Source organism: Chiloscyllium plagiosum, unplaced genomic scaffold, assembly GCF_037043375.1.
Source record: "Chiloscyllium plagiosum isolate Xiang-an unplaced genomic scaffold, Cpla_swu_hap1 HiC_scaffold_25, whole genome shotgun sequence".
Taxonomy (NCBI): Eukaryota; Metazoa; Chordata; class Chondrichthyes; order Orectolobiformes; family Hemiscylliidae; genus Chiloscyllium; species Chiloscyllium plagiosum.
Genome location: NW_028270163.1, coordinates 53792299 through 53810050, shown reverse-complemented (window position 1 = coordinate 53810050; position 17752 = coordinate 53792299). Strand labels below are relative to the sequence as shown.

At 44.3% G+C, this 17752-nt stretch overlaps 1 protein-coding gene across 4 annotated transcripts in view; it reads left to right on the top strand.

Moving 5' to 3' along the window:
* Positions 1–7379: 7379 nt before the first annotated feature.
* prkcaa (protein kinase C, alpha, a) overlaps positions 7380–17752 on the top strand; it is a 446457-nt gene continuing 436084 nt past the window's right edge. For all 4 annotated transcript variants that reach the window (XM_043715075.2, XM_043715073.2, XM_088000739.1 and 1 more), the window contains exons 1-2: positions 7380–7544; positions 8035–8066. In XM_043715075.2, coding sequence (XP_043571010.2) covers positions 7387–7544; positions 8035–8066 — 190 coding nt within the window. In that variant the 5' untranslated portion in view covers positions 7380–7386. The remainder of the gene's footprint in view (positions 7545–8034; positions 8067–17752) is intronic.

Here is a 17752-nt window from a genome sequence, read left to right as displayed (position 1 = left end):
GTGACCCTTCTTCAGAGCAGTGCTCAATCTCTTTCAGTGGAGCATTCTGTATTCATGGTGCACTTTCCTCTGCATTCAAGGGTTCAGCAATGGTAATGTGATTGAATGTCAAGGGGCAATGGTTAGAGATAGTCAATACCTGCACAAATGTCACCTGCCACTTGTCAGCTCAAGCCTGGATATTGTCCAGGTCTTTCTGCATTTGGACACAACTGCTTCAGTATCTGAGGAATCATGAATGGTGTTGAACAGTTCTGGAAAAGGGTCACTGGATTTGAAATGTTGACTCTGTTTCTCTCTCAGCAGATGCTGCCAGGGCAGCTGTGTTTCTGCAGCAGTTTCTGTTTTTGTTTCAGATTTATAGAGGTTTATAAAATCTTGAGGGGCATGGATGGGGTAAACGGACAAGGTCTTTTCCCAGGGGTGGGGAAGTCCACAACCAGGGGGCATAGGTTTAGGAACCTAAAGGGGAACTTTTTCACACAGTGAGTGGTATGTGTATGGAATGAGCTGCCAGAGGAAATGGTGGAGGCTGGTACAATTACAACACTTAAAAGACATTTGGATAGGGATGTGAATAGCAAAGGTGTGGACGGATATGGGCCGAATGCTGGCAAATGGGACTAGATTTATTTAGGATATCTGGTCAGCATGGATGTGTTGGGTTAAAGGGTCTGTTTCCATGCTGCACATCTCTTTGACTCGATGACTCTATTTCGAGCATCTGCTTTGCTTCATTTTTTGTGCTCCATTGTTAAAACAGAAAGAGTTTGTACTCAGGCTCAGACTTCCCAAAGCTTTTTATTGCCAATAAGTGCAGTCACTGTCAGCAATTTCTGTTTTTGTTTGTTAGTGACATCATATTGTCACTGGCTGTGCAGGAGACAATGTTGAGCCCAGTTTCAAGAGACAGCTATGATGGTTTCTTCGAGGGAATACCTCATCCCAGCCATTAACAATGAGTGTTGTGGATACAACCACAAACATTTTGTTGTCTAAACCTGCCACAACTCCACTCATCAGGAGATGAAATGATTAGCAGTAATGAATAACAATGAAGCTGTCAAGACTCTTTGTTGCTGTTTTATATAAAACTATTATGTATAAAACTGCAAAAGTATCACGTATGTTTTCTTAACATATCCAGGAGGGTTTTCCAGTTCCCAGACCTCGGCATTACTTTACTGCAGTGAAAGCCTATTGTCTTTTATTTATAATTGTTAGTCTCAAAATGTTCCAACTGGATCATCAGTTTTCGCACATTGGAGAGAATTCACATTATAGAATGAATCTAAATGTTCTTGTACTATTCCTGCTGGCAAATGCGTCCTCAGAATATGCAACATCATACGTCGATCATAAGACATGGGAGCACAGGCAGGCCATTCGGCCCAACGGGTTTGATCCACCATTAAGTGAGATTATGGCTAATCTGATAATCCTCAACTCCACTTTGCTGCCTTTCCCCTATCACCCTGATTCCCTTCCTGATTAAAAATCTCTCTGTCCATCTGTTCACACTAAGCATTTTAGATCGGAAGGTATGGGAAACCATAAAGACTAAAAGGGATCTGGGCAATACTGCTAATTCATTGCCCACCTCTTCAGCAGTTTGTGGTGAATCATTTATTTGAGCCACGCACTCCGTGGGGTGGAGATATACCCACAGTGCTGTTCGGGAGGGAGTTGTATGATATTGACCCAGCTACAGTGAAGGAATGATAACCTAGTTCCAATGATAACATAGGATGGTGAGTGGCTCTGCCAATGGAGGACAGCATTCCATTTGTCTTCTTTACAACCTTATCTAGCTATACTGCTACCTTTAGGGACCTGCATACTTTCACACCAAAATCTCTCACTTCATCTACCCCTCTCACAATACTCCATTTATTATGTATTCCCTTTTACTCTTGACCTCCTTAAATGCATTGCCTCACATTTAACACTCCATCTGTCACTTTCCTGCCTACTCCACCAACTCGTCCATATTGTTTTAGAGCTGACACCCATCCTTTACACCATCCACTACACAGCAAATAGTCACCTACAAATTTTCCAATTGTATTCCATTCAAATCCAAATTGTTAACATACAAAACAAACAGCAGCGGTTCCAACACCGAGCTCGGTGGAACACCACTTCAGCTATCAATTCACAGGGGGAGTCATGACCATTACCTTTTGCTTCCTGATAGTAACCCAACTTTGGATCCAATTCACCCTGTATCCCTTGGGCTTTTACTTTTTTGACCAGTCTGACATGTGGGACCATATCAAATGCCTTACTAAAATCCAAGTCAACAACATCCACTGCATTATCCTCATCGAACCTCCTTTTCACTTCCTCAATGACTTCAATCAAGTTTGTAAGGCATGACCTTCCATTAACAAATCCATGCTGACTATCTCTGACCAGTCCATGCCTTTCAAAGTGACAGTTCGTCCAACATTTCAGGATTGATTCTAACAATTTTCACACCACTGAAGTAAGACTAATTGGACTCTTATTGCTTGGCATTTCCTTCGTACCCTGTTTAAACAACAGAACCACATTTGCATTTCTCCAGTCTTCTGGCACCTCAACTGTGTCGAGTGAAGATAGAAAAATAATCCTCATAACATCTGCTATTTCCTCCCTTCAACATCCTAGGGATCAATCCTGGAGACTTATCCACTTCCAAGGATTCCAATTCCTCTCTCATTATGATTATTTGGGGGGGGGGGGGGGAAGGTTACATCATTGAGATATTCAAAATTGGGAGAAATAGAAATTCAGTAGACAAGAGGACCCTATTTCCCTTGGCAAAGAGTTCAGAAACCAGGGTGAAATAACTCCACAGAGGTTGGTATCCTGTTAGCAAGTCCCCCTTTATTTATGTGTGTATAGTATCTGACACTGATCCAGCTGCCTCAGAACCAGCTCTCAGAGTGAACAATGATGTCTGACACTCCTGTTTATATCAAGGGTTCCTTGATTGGACCAGGTTAACAGCCCCAATCAGGGAGCTCATATTCTATGAGATCCACCTGGCTGACATTGTTACAATCACTACAAAGGGGTTATAGATTCAAGTTAAGTAGCAGAAGAATTTGAGGGGATGTGAGGAAAAACATTTTTATGCAGAGAGTGGTGAGTGTCTGGAATTCACTGCCAAAGTTGGTGGTGGCAGAGATCCTAAAGCCTTTAAGATGTACCCAGATTTGCACAATAAGTGTGTAAGATGCAGGGCTATTGGCCATGTGCAGGAAGGTTGGATCAGAAAAGGAATCCGGGTGTCTTTGTGATGGCATGAACAAGATGAGTTGGAAAGCCCCATCTGTGCTGTGTCATTTTGATGGTGCAATTGTAACCAGAACCAGTAAATCACCGATGTTTCCAATTGTTCAATTTACCTGCAGAACCCATTAAGGGCAATGCAATAACACCAGATGAGGCCAAGTGAAGGAGCTAAACCAAAATGGAGTTGGAAGGGGAAAGCGAGATTTACGCCCTGCAGTTCCCATCTCTCTATGAAAGCATTAAGAGTGTTAGTGCACACCCTGAGCTCCCTCTTCAACACCTGGGCAGGACATGGGCCGGGTGCTGGCAGGTGGGACTAGATTGGGTTGGGATATCTGGTCGGTATGGATGGGTTGGACTGAAGGGTCTGTTTCCATGCTGTACATCTCTATGACTCTAACATACTCAAGGAAAAGGAGCAGGCAGTCAGCAATAAGGTAATCGCTGATTACCTCCCCATCCTCCCTATTCAACCCATAATATAAAGACTTTCACATGAAAGTATACATGTGATAGTTCATTCTAAAACTAGGGTCTTGAATCTGAACAAAGTAAACTATGAAGTTACGAAGGGCAAATTGGAATATGGTGGAGGTTAATCAGCTCAGCTCCAGGACATCTGTGCAGGATTTCCTCAGGACAGTGTCATAGGCCTAACCATCTTCAGCTGCTTCATCAATGACCTTCCCTCCATCATAAGGTTCAGAAATGGGAATGTTCACCAATGATTGTCAGGTATATTAAACAAAGAATTGTGGATGATGGGGATCTGAAACAAACAGAAACTGAAACTGCTGGAGAAACTCAGCAGGTCTGGCAGCATTTGTGGAGAGAAAGCAGAGCTAATATTTTGAATCTGGTGGCCCTTCATTGAACCTGCTCAACAGCATTGACGACTCCTCATATGCTGAAGCAGTCCATGTCCAAATGCAGAAAGACCTGGACAATATCCAGTCTTGAATTGACAAGTGGTAAGTAACATTCAAACCTCCCACAAGTGCAGGAAATAATCATTTCCAACAAGGGAGAATCTAACCATTGTTCCTTGACATTGACATTCAATGGCATTATCATTGCTGAATCTCCCACTATCAATGTACTGAAGATTAATATTGACCAGAAACAGAATTGGACTAGCTACATAAATACAGTGGTTACAAGAATAGGTTAGAGACTAGGAATCCTGCATTGAGTAATTCACCTCCTGACTCCCCAAAATGTCCATAATCTACAAAGCACAAATCAGGAGTATGATATTCCCACTTGCATGGATGGGTGCAGCTCCAACAACACTCATTAAGCTTGACACCATCCAGCCTGCTTGATTGGCATCACATTCACCACCTTCGATACGCACACCCCTTCATCACTGAGGCAGCAGTATTGTCCATTAACATGGTACACTGCATTAACTCCCTAAAGGTCTTTTGATAGCACATTCCAAGCCTATGACCTCTGCCACTTAGAAGGACAGAGGCAGCAGATACATGGGGTACATCTTCGCAACCACTTCTTCGAGGTTATAGGCTGCTCCTCTTGATGACTTGCTGCCATTTCTTTACAGTTATTTCTTCACCACCAGCGGTATACATCGACAGAAGCTACACAACCTATTTTGATATTTTTTGCTAGTTTCCCCTCATTCCATTTCTTCCGCATCATCAAACTCTGATCAGCACTTGCTGTTTGTTAAAACCCTCCCAGTTCTTATAAGACATTGTTTAAGTTCTTTTTTTAAAAAAATCCAGTGCTATCTTTAGTTGTATCAAATGTGTTTTTTATCCCTGTAGGGAATGTAAGTACAGTGAACGGGGGTAATACTGAGTGAGTGAGTGAAGATGGTCTGTATTTGAAGAGTGAGTATTTAACAGCAGTCAGATAACTGATGCTTTGTGTAAATGGCTATAAATTCAGAAATGATTGTTCCTGTGAGGATATTTAACTCAGTGTGGAGTGATAGTACATGCGTAGAATGCTGAATCAAAAGAGAAGCCAGATATAAGACTCACTGTATATATATTTTCTAATCAACCTGTTCAGAGCTGTTATGGCATTCATTGGATTTAGAAGAATGAGGGGGAATCTTACAGAAACATATAAATTATGGAGGGAATAGATAAGATAGAAACAGGAAAATTATTTCCAATCACAGGTGAAACTTAAACTAAGGGGCACAGCCTCAAAATAAGGGGAAGCAGATTTAGGACTGAGTTGAGTAGAAACTTCTTCACCCAAAGGGTTGTGAATCTGGGGAATTCTCTGCCCAGTGAAGCAGTTGAGGACACCTCGTTGAATGTTTTAAGGTAAAGACAAATACAAATACAATAAAGGAATTAAGGGTTATGGTGAGTGGGCAGTAAATGGAGCTGAGTCCATGAAAAAGATCACCCATGAACTTACTAAATGTCACAGCAGGCTTGAGGGACCAGATGGCACATTCCTGCTCCTTTTTCTTATATTCTTATGGCACACCTCTAGAGCAGCTGGGACTTGAACACAGACCTCCTGGCCCAGTGATATGGACACTACTATTGTGCCACACAGGTTTTAAATCAAATTCAAATTCCACCATCTGATGTGGCAGTATCTGAACCCAAGTCCCAGGGATTATGGACACAAAAGCAGAAATTACTGGAGAAACTCAGCAGATCTGGCAGTATCTGTGGAGAGAGAGAAACAGAGTTAACATTCCGAGCCAAGTGACCCTTCTTCAGAATACCATCTCTATATTTGTAACAGATTTCCAGGATTTACAGTTCTTTGTTTTATCCCAGGGATATTAGTTGGGTCTCTGGATTAACAGTCTTGCAATCATACCACGACTCAGGCGTGTCATCCACGACCTAATTACACGGAACTCATTTGGGGGCATGTAGAGCTGTGCCCAAAGGACTGTTATGAGACAGTAGTGAACATCCATCTCTCTGAACCGGGATGTCCAGGCTCAAGTCTCACCTCATGTGTCATAATTTAATTAGAAAATATCTACATTAGGGTTCTTGTGGCAATGTGGGAATATCCCAGTCTCTGGTCCAGGAGGCAAAGATTCACATTGGAGACAAAAATGCTGCAGATATTGGAATCCAAAGTAGACAAACAGGAGGCTGGAAGAACACATTGAAAAGAAAACGTTGATCTCTCCACCTCATGATGCTGCCTGGCTTGGTGTGTTCTTCCAGCCTCCTGTTTGTCTACTAAAGATTCCAGTCCTATCTGCTCCAGAGGCGTATCCTAACAATTCTGAACAGGCTGATCAGGAAAGTGTCTGGAACAGGATCTGAACCTGGTGTCTGGAAAGAGGTCTTGTGGAATAGTGGGTAGTCTAGAAAGGGGTAGTGCCCCTACCTGTGAGCCAGGAGGCAAAGTTTCAAGTTTCACCCGGTCCAGAGTTGTGCAAGGAGAAAGTGAGGACTGCAGGTGCTGGAGAGTCAGAGTCGAAAAATGTGTTGCTGGAAAAGCACAGCCGGTCAGGCAGTATCCCAGGAGCAGGGGAGTCGACGTTTGGGGCATAAGCCCTTCATCAGCAGAGTTGTGCAGCACAGTCACTGAACAGGTGGATCAGGAAAGTGTCTGGAGCAGGATCTGAACCCAGGTTTTGCAAACAAGAAAGCGGGCCCTCGCGGCAGTGCCCCCATCTCTGGGCCAGGAGGCTAAAAGGTTCAAGTCGCACCTGTTCTCGAGTGGTGCAGCGGCATCACTGGACGGGTGCACCAGGGTGGTCTCTCTTCAGGAGCGGTGACAGTGGGCCCCTGGAGCTATTTGCCGCTGCCTGCAGTCTCAGCGCCGCGGCAGCAGGGGGTGGTATTGAGCCGCCCTCGCTGGCTCAATGCTGGAGGCTGGGGCTCTGACGCTGCGGCTGCTGCCGGGCGGAGCTCCTGCCAGTGATAAAGAGCGAGGGTTCGGTGCTGGGCTCCTCTCAGTCACCCTCCGCTTCCGCCGCACCTACACTTTCTGCAATTTATTGATTTTGTTGCGTGAGGTGGAGGGGGGCGTGAGATTTTTTTTATTTTGTGTGTTTTCTATCCACTTTATTTTGTTGGGTGGGTGTGGGTGTGTGTGTGTGGGTTGGGGTTTTGGGGGGGGGGGGGGGACGATTTGTAAAAAATGGCCGATGCAGAGGGGGATGGTGCAGAGACAGTCAATCGGTTCGCTCGCCAGGGAGCCCTGCGGCAGAAGAACGTGTGCGAGGTGAAGGATCACAAATTCACCGCCCGCTTCTTCAAACAGCCGACCTTCTGCAGCCACTGCACCGACTTCATCTGGTGAGTGAGTGAGTGTGAGAGGAGGGAAGGAGGGAGGGAGGGTGTGTGACAGAGGAGAGACAGGGGTTTACCTCCTCTCGCCCCCCCCCCCCCCAGCCTTGCACACACTCCAGTCCCATCCCCACCCCGCCCCAAACACCGGGACGATCCAAACTTTCTCCCCAAACTCTCCCTGTGCAAACTTTTCTCTCTCTCTCACGCCCTCCTGATCAGATTGCTGTCTCTCACTCTCGTCCCCTCCCACTCTGAGCTCTGCGCTGCCTTGCTTCCCAATTCCCCTTTTACCCCCTTTTCCCTTCCCCTCCTCAAATTGTTCTGCTTGGTTTCCTGATCCTCCTACTTTCTTTCATAATTCTTGTGACGTTTCATTTTGTTTGTGTTTCCTGATGTTGCTCCTGTTCTCTTCATCCCGGTGTGTGGAAAGGTGATTGTTGCCCTGGTATTTTTGTTTACCCTCCCACTAACGCCCCTGTTCTCTCTTTCATTACAGGGGGTTCGGGAAGCAAGGATTCCAGTGTCAAGGTATTTGAGAGTTACCGTGTCTCAAGATGCTATTTGACTTGCTCCAAGTCTGGGGTCCTGCGCCTGAGAGACATATTTTTAAAAAGTTGTCAGTGATTGATAACTGGAGAGTGCGAGAAGCGGAAAGCTGTTACTTGTCGTGGCCCAAGTGCACAGTAATGATCCCGCGGAAGGGATCTAGTCTGGAATGTGCCAGTCAGGGGTTTGCCACTTAGTTTCAGTTTGGAAATGATGCCGATTTCTCTTTTCCCGCTCTGGGGACGTGGCGAGAATGAGGAAGTCCCAACTTACTGCAGAAACCTCTCCCCTGTAGCTGCTCACTCTTACTTGGGCTTGTGTGCCAGCTGTGTCCAAGGCCAGGCGGCTCAATATCTGCATTTGCTCCTTATCCTGAGAGGGCTTTACAGTGTGTGTGGATTGTCAGTTTACTCACAGCCCCTCTCTCTCTCTCTCTCTCTCTCTCACTCACACACACACACACACACACACACACACACCTTTTGTATAACTCTCCTGCCTTTTATTCTCTGTACTTCGGTGTGCAGCTGTAAAGGGTCTGCTTTCACTGGGTCACACTTTAGAAAGTGAAGATGAGTCAGGGTTGCCTGTATTGTATTAGCTCCTCCACGCCCCCTCGTTCCTGCTCAGAAACAGGCTGTCTCTCAGTTTGGCAGTTCTACATCTGTTAAGCCCTTTTCTAGAAACGGTGAAGTTCTCACCACTGACTGCTGAAGTTGGTGCACCTATCCCCATCGAGCAGTCCATATTCTTGTTAATCTTGCATTGAGTATAAGGGTTGGGAGTTGAGTGTGTGTTCGTGGAAAAGCATAGCAGGTCAGACAGCATCCGAGGAGCAGGAAAATCAAATGTTTCGGGCCTATAGGAGTTGAAAGGCCATGTTGTGGCTGTACAGGACATTGGTTAGGCCACTTTTCGAATCTAGTTTCCCTGCTGTAGGAAAGATGTTGTGAAACTTGAAAGGGTTCAGAAAGATTTAGAGGGATATTGCCAGGGTTGGAGGGCTTGGGCTAGAGGGAGAGGCTGAATAGGCTGGGGCTATTCACCATGGGATGTCAGCGGCTGAGGGGTGACCTTTATAGAGGTCTATGAAATCATGAAGGGCATGGATAGGGTAAATAGACAAGGTCTTTTCCCCAGGGTGGGGGAAACCAAAATCAAAACTAGAGGGTGAAGGTGAGTGGGGAAGGATTTAAAAGGGACCTGAGGGGCAATGTTTTGACACAGAGGGTGGTGCGTATGTGGAACAAGCTGCCAGAGGAAGTATTGGAGGTGGATACAATTACAACATTTAAAGGGCATCTGGATGGGTTTATGAACAGGATGGGTTTAGAGGGATATGGTCCAAATGCTGGCAAATGGGACGAGATTAATTTAGGATAACTGGTCGACATGGACATGTTGGACTGAAGGGTCTGTTTCTGTGCTGTGCAGCTCTAATCTGAGGACAAGAAATCAAAACATGTTGAGATTAGTTCAGGTTCGCAAATTGCAATTTGAAAGTTGTTCCATTGCCCCTCTGTGTGATCGGCGTTCCGATCTTGCCTCTGATTACCAGCAGCTAACAACTGTCCCCTTCCTGCATTTCATATTTAAAAGGAAAATAAAATGTCTCTGAACCTTCCTGTGTATTATTGTTTTTGCAACCATGTGTGGGGTTTCACTCAGATGGATACCCTGTATTCAGTTGTTGCTAGCATCATTATTGTTCTGTCTGCTACATCCACATATTACAGAGCCTCTTTGTAGATGGAGAAGCTTGAAGTTCAGTCTCATCCATAGTTCTGCCGACACGTCTAAGGAACGCCTTTCCAAGCATAAACATGGCTTGTCTTAGTGCTGTTGATAATATCTCAACCTTGTGTTCTTGAAAGACCTTCAGCCCACTCCTTAGCTGTTGTAGTACACCAGCCTTCATTTATTTACATGTGTTTGTACACTCGTAATTTCTGTTTTGAGGTTGCAATCACGTTCATCGACTGAACTGGTTGCTTCATTGTTAGGAGACCTGGGCAGCTCTGTGCCAGTGATGTACACTGTGGCTCAATAATTATTCTGAAAATGGAAGTTTCTATTTGAGTAAGATATTCCTGTTTCCAAGGAATTTTACCCACTGAGGGTGTAACAGTGGTTACTGCTAATGCAGAGGGAGTTTCCTGGCAGGCGTGATAAATTACTTTGTTTCACTTTTTTAACCTGATGTTGTGAAAATTGTTTCTTCTTCACTCTCTCTGAGCTTCTCCAAGTTGCGAGTCAGCTACGTGCTAATGGCCCACAGTTTACCAACAGTGCTCAGTGAAGCAGACATTGATCTTCAGCGTTCACAGAGCAGCTTTTATCTCTTGCTTCCCGCTGTTCATAAAACAGCCACCTCGAGTAGCCAGTCTGTCCCAGGCAGGAGTGCAGGGTGAGATGTATCTCCTTTTTTGTTTTAATGGTTTTGACATATCAATAACACTGAGTGCTCTGGATAGAATCCCCAAGTACGGGTTTATTTTCTTCCTCAGAAAAAGACAAATTTAAAAATTGGAATCTCTAGAAACACCCAGACTGTTAATCCAGAGACCCAGGTAATGTTCAGGGGACCCAGGTAATGCGGCAGATGGTGGAATTTGAATACAATGTACATCTGGAATTACAAGTCTATTCATGACCATGAGTCCATTGTCGATTGTTGAGAAAATCCATCTGGTTCACTGATGTCCTTTCAGGAAGGAAACTGCCATCCTTACCTGGTCTGTCCTACATGTGACTCCAGACCCACAGTGATATGGTTGACTCTGAATCGCCATCTGGACAATAAATGTTGACCCATTTAGTCATGTCCTCATCCTGTGAATGGGTAGAAGGAAACAGGGATTTCTGGAACTTTCTGTTTAAGAGACATAACCATTAGTCTTGAATCTGTTCAAAACAGTACCCCCTAGATTTTCGGGCAGGCTGAGGGTGTGTAGCATGTGGCAGGAGAGTGAAGTTGTAGGGGAAGTTTGGCTATTAGCTGAATGAATGATGAGGGACTATCTCTTGTTTTATGGGGAAAACATCAGTGTGAGTGGTGTCCAGTTGAATGAGCCTGTTTGCTGACCAGCGTGCTGGCAGTTTGTTGCTGTCCTTGCTTCCCTCAATGCTGCTGAATAAAGGGGTGAGGTGACAGTGGCTCAGGGGGAGTGTTAGCGATTGAGTAATCTTGGTCCAGGCTTCTAGCTGCCAGTTTGCACCGTGATCCTACTTGTGTTACACCTTTCCATTTGCTACAGTGAGGAGAGAATCAGACTCTCTGTTATTTGGTGCTTAGAATTGGGAGGAAGAGTGAACACTGATTTACTTGATCAGTTATTTAGTATAAAGGCCAACAAGCAGGTTGTTCCGTGCACCCCTTTGAGTTGCAAAGCTCTCAGTCTCACAATAGAAACTTTTACTTGTGTATAATAAGCATAGACAGAGATTCCAGGAAGTCTCAGTGCTCTTTACAACAAATGGAGAACTTTTAAAATGCAGTTGCTGTTGTGGTACAACAGCTAATTAGTACTCAGCAATCCGCCACCAACAACAATAATCTCAGAATCTTTTTCCTAATGTTGATTCAGGGATAACTATTGGTCAAGTCAAATCTCCTCCTTGAAATATGGATTTTTGTTTTACACTGACCCAAGAGAATAGGTAAAATTACTGTTCAGATCACATCCAAAAAACCAGCCTTGCTGACACTGCAGCTGTCCCTCAGTACTACACACACACAGTGCCAGCTCTGAGTGAATGCTCCAGCCTTCGAGGGACTCCCTCTCTCTGAGGGGAGAAAGCTACCAACTGAGCAATGCCTGACACTGCTGTAGTTACTCAAGCATTCAAAACAAAGAGCAGGAGTGTCCCACTGTGAGTTTGCCACACCCTCCTCCTCCAAACCCTGAACAACATACCTCTCTCCTTGGAGAGATAGCTGTGAAGAAAAATGCTGAGATCAGCACATTCTGGAACTTCTGGGGGCTCCCCGGGAGCTGTTTAAATCATCATTGTTTATTTGAAAGGGTGGAGACACCTGGGGATATTGTTCTGGTGTCACCAGACATTTAAAGCAGCAGTCTGAGAGACCACAGTAACCACGACATCCTTTGACCCTAGTTAATTCTGCTGAAGATGAAATAAAACAAAACAGCTGCAGATGCTGGAGATCTAAAACAAACCAAAACAGAAATCGTTGGACAAACTCAGCAGGTCTGGCAGCATCTAAGGAGAAAAAGCAGAGTTAATGTTTCAAGTTGGTGGTTCTTCATCAGAACCGTTAGTAGCTGGGAAAAGGTAGTATTTATACAAGATAATGAGTGGAATAGATAGAGTCAATAGCCAAAGATTATTTCCCCAGGGCAGGATTGACTGGTACGAGGAATCATAGTTTGAAGATATTAGGAGGAAGGTATAAAGGAGACATCAGAAGTAGGTTCTTTATGCAGAGAGCAGTAGATGCATGGAATGTGTTGCCAGCTGTGGTGGTGGAAGCAGAGTCATTAGGGACATTTAAGCGACTGCTGGACATGCACATGGATAGCAGTGAGTTGAAGGGTACATAGGTTATATTATATTTTACATTAGGAGTAAACCTCGGCACAACATTGTGGGACAAAGGGCCTGTTCTGTGCTATACTTTTCTATGTTCTATTTATGCTAAAGTAGAAGTTGGTATGTTTTGAACCCACAACATAGCTGGTCCTGTTAGGACTTGAATTGCTTTTAGCACCAGTTAACCCATTCTCACATCTCCTAGGCCCAATGTAACATTATATGGGTTGTGTTCAGTACAATTAACCTATGTTCTCACTCTTATTATCACTTACTCAGCTTTTCTTCTGTCCTGGCCTGTCATCCATAATCCCCTTGTTTATCAGTTCTTGTCATATCTCTCGTTCTCGCTTGCTCTCTGGGTTCTACCTCCACCTACCCCGGAAGGGCAGAGTCAGGTTCTAAAGTTTCTCAGTAGTGAGACTGAGAGGCTGCAGTGTCCCCAAGTGGAAAATTAGATGTTTTTTCTTCAGGTTTGCACTGAGACTTGCAGTGACACTGTAGCCAGCCTGAGACAGAGATGTTGCTGTGGGAACATGGTGGTCCATGATGTGGCATTTTCGTAAACAGTGACAATGCTCTGCAAAACGGTCACTCAGTTTGCATTTTGTCTCCCCAGTGTAGGGAAGGCTATGTTGTCAGGAGTAAATATAGTAGATTAGATTGTGTGAAGTGCAGGTAAATCACTGCTTCACCTGGAAGGTGACATCATCTTTCTGTTTCCCTGTCTCATTCTGAATTGGAAAAATTCACCAATGTTGCCTTGAATTTCCACCCTACCCTCACCTTCACCTGGCCCATTTCCTCCCTTCCCTTCCTCGACATCTCTGTTTCCATTTCTGGGGATAAACTGGCCACCATTATCGAGCACAAACCCATCGAATCCCACAGTTACCTCGATTATATGTTCTCATACCCTACCTCCTGTAACAATTCCACCCACTCTCCTAGTTTCTCTGTGTCTGTCACATCTGTTCTGGCAACGCCAACTTCCACAGCAGGACACTGAAATGTCCATCTTTTTCTTCAGTTGAGGATTCCTTGCTACAGACCAGACGTTTACCTGTGTTAAACCATCTCTCACACTTCTGCCATCACCCCTTCTCTTCCATCCCACAACAACATTAAGGTCCCCTGGTCCTCACTTACTTCCCCAGCGGCCTCCACATCCAAAGGATTTGTGCATGTGTTCCTTTTCCCTCCCTTGTCAACAGTCCTATGGAAGATCTCTCCTCCACTCCCGACCTCTCCTCCACTCCCAACGTCTCCTGACACCCCCATGGCACCTTCCCATGCAATTGCACAAGGTGTAGCATTTGCTCGTTCACCTCTTCCCTCCTCGCCATTCCAAGGCCTCCGATACATCTTCCAGCATTTCTTCACTCCCGGCCTGCTATTCTTAATTTCCTTATTCACCTACATTTTCGTGGCTACCTCTGGGCTCTGTCTCTACCTCTCTGTTCAAACCACCGCCACCACTTCAGCTTCAGCATAAGTACCACCTTTTCCCAGTTGCTAACTGTTCTGAGAAGTTGCTCAATTTTCTTCCCAGAGATGCTGCCAGACCCACTGTGTTTTGTCAGCAATTTCTGTTGTTGTTTCTGCTGAAGATGCTTTGTCTCAGCAACATGTCAAGTTCCCTTTCAGACTCCTATTGAATCCATACACTCTGTTCTGAAAGACACTGACTGCAAAAATAAATATTTTGTGGCATCTGACCCAACTAATCCCATTGGATTGAGCCCATCCCTTTATTTTATAGACCTTCGCAATGCCCCGTGCTCTTAAGTCTGGCATTTCCTGAAAGTAAATAATTGGAACTCATGCAGCCAATTCTGACAAGGGGTTGGCATGCAGTCCCAGAAAATGATCAGAAAGAAGACAAAATGTTACTGTTCGTTGGAAAGGGAATGAAATGTGAGAGTATGAAGGTTTTCCTCTCGTCCTATAGAACGTTGGTGAGCCACATCTGAAGGACAGTTTAAATCTTGGTTTCTTTAGCATTGGAAACAGTTTAGTGAAAGTTCACTTGACTCCTTCCTGGCTTGAAGGGTTTATCTTATGAGGAAGCGTTGGGCATGTACCCATTGGAGTTTAGAAGAATGAGAGACAATTCTTATTAAAACATTCAAGATCCTTCTGCAAGTTAACAGGATGGTTCACGATGGGATGTCTACCTTTGTCAGAGTGTCTAGAACTATGGGCTACTGTTTAAAAGGATTATCCGATCATCCATGATCTCATTGAGTGTCAGAGTAGACTTAATGGGCAGAATGGCCTTCCTTTGCAATTATGACTTATGAATCACCCATTTTAATGTGGAGATGAGAATTGGTTTTTCCGGGGGGTTGTTCGACTGTGGATTTCTTTACCTCAGAGAGTGATGGAAGGTTGACCATTGAATATTTTTAAGACAGAGTTCGATTAATTCTTGGTTAACAAGTAGATCAAAAGGCAGTAGGCAGAAAAGTAGAATTGAGGCCATGATCTTATTAAAGATGGAGCAGGGTCAAAGGTCTGAATAGCTAACCCCTGCCTCTGACTTGCCTCCTGGTTAGTGAAAGACATGACTCAGTGGGCAGTATTCTTGCCTCTGAGTCAAAAAGTCTGAAATTCAAGTCCAAAGACCTGAGCATTCAATCCAGCTTACAGTCTGAGTGTGACACTGTCAGAAGTGTCGTCACTTTGATTAAAATGATAAACTGAAGACCCATCTCCTTTTGACAGGTGGAAAAGACCTGAATATGGCATTTTGGGAAGACAGCAAAGGAGTTCTCATCAGTACCCTGGTCAATTTTTACCCCTCGACCAATATCACAATAGTAACGTTAATGTTCGTGGGAGTTTGCAGTGTGCAAGTTGCTTTGGGGTTCCCTGCATTATAATAGTGACTACATTTGACAAGTACCCCATTCACTTCAAAGTGAATGCTATTAAGTTTTTTTATTACTGTGTTGGTCTCCTGCCTGAATGAAGGACCAAATCCACACCCCTACTATGTATGCCAATCTAATGCTCTCCCTTTCACCAAACCTGCTGAAAATAGACAGCTGCTGACAGGGGGGATGTAAACAGTTCTTTGCAGGGGGAAAGCAGGATTTTAACCGAACATTGGCGCAATGCTATCTGTCACCACCTGCTCTTTTCAAATCTGTTTTGAATTTGAGTTTTGCTGACTGGTAAAATGCCATCTGTTTTAGAAAATATTCTTCATGATCATTTGTCTCTTAAATAAGAAATTTCCCAGAACTGTGATTGTCACTGTCCACATTTATAATTTGTGTTTAATATTCCATTCCTCTGTCTTTCGAAAACACAATGGCTGCTAAGCTCAGAGTGAAATCTCTCTGTTGGTCCAATTCCTGTTCCCTCAAATGTCGTGTGAATTTAAAAAATAAAATCTTTTATAAAAACCTATTAAATCCGAACTTGTGGGTTTTATCATCCGCCTCATCATAATCTCTCTTTCTCTTTTTCTCTCTCTCTCTCTCTCTCTCTCTCTCTCTCTCTCTCTCTCTCTCTCTCTCTCTCTCTCTCTCTCTGCATGCTTGGTTTGTTTTGAATTTTCTTCCTTGCACTCATCAAGTTGTTTGGTCAATATTTCTATTTCCCATTGGCAATAAATCACAGTAATGAGTTGAAACATTATTCATTTTAGATTTGGAACACATTAGGAAATTTGGTCTCTCCACCACACTCCAACATTTAAAAACCTCAGTCAGATCACCCATAATAAGTCTGCGCCAGTCTAAACTGTCGGGTTCCAGCATGTTAAGCCAATCTGTGTAACTGAGGTGTCTTTGGTTAGCTTGGATGGTCGGTTTGCAACGCAGAGTGATGCCAACAGTGTGGGTTCAATTCCCACAGCAGCTGAAGTCACCATGAAGGATTCTCCTCTCAACCTCTCCCTGCGCCTGAGGCAGGGTGACCCTCAGGTTAAACCCCCACCAGTCACCTCTGTCTGATGAGAAAGCATCTGTATGGTCTGGTAGAATCATGGCATTTTTCCTTTGGAACCTTTCCAACGTCTCAATATCCCTCCCCGTATGAGGAGATGAGACTGCATATTGTATTCAACTCCAGCCTGGCCTCAACAGCCTCATGAGCTTTGAGGTTCTATTTTCTAGCTCTCACTTTCTTGCAGTTACTTTCTAGCTGTTTTAATGTTCCAAGTGCCTCTGTCTCTACTCGAACAAATCCTGTTATATAACATTGAAGGCAGTTGTTCAAGAAGGCAGCTCACTACCACCTGAGGGCAACTAAGGGATGGACAATAAATGCCAGTCCTGCCATCGATGCCCAGATGAATAAATTTTTAATAACATTATTATCCCGCTTGCAAGTATAATGCTGCACTTAATTAAGCATCATATTCCACTCACAAGGCCAATCCCTCAGTGAATCAGGATTCACTTGAAGCAGTTAACTTTTTTCTACAGTTGGCACTTGCCTAGGTTCATCGTTAACAGACCCAGAGCTTCTTATAACTTGATGTGCTTGGAAAGAGATCCCCTCATCTTTGGTTTTTTTTTTGGCCAGTTATCCAAAAAGCCCTGTCATCTGGTTACTGACTCTGCCACAATGTGAGAACAGACTGTCTTCATTTTGCTTTCTCCCCTGTGTGTGTGTGTGTGAAGCTAAATACCTCATTACAGAAATTGCCAGGCCAGTGGCACAAAACTCTGATGGAGAATTTGGCAGCAGAGATATTGAAGATGTTGGCATGGATGCTGCCAGCGAGTGCTGAGCTTGAATTGCCCGAGTTGTATGTGTTCACTACACTTTTGGATGTGAAGAAGTTGGGCTTTCCTCCTGACTCTTTGAATGGAGCAAAATTGTGTGATGCCTCCTCCAGCCCACACTTCCAGACAGGTTTTTGCCAGTTATACCCTGGTGTCATTGGTCACGCTGTCCTCTGACAGAGCTGGTTGGTTTGAGAGGGAAGTGTTGACACTTCCTGAAGTTTGGGCCTGGTGTAGACCAGCTAGTTTAAGTAGGTATGCATCATTGTACGTAGCTGTTATTCACCTTTAGAAATTAGGTTATCTCCTTTTCTTTTGTTTTATTACCTTCAATGTGTTTGCTTCACTGTTTTTCAAGTTGGTTACCTGTCT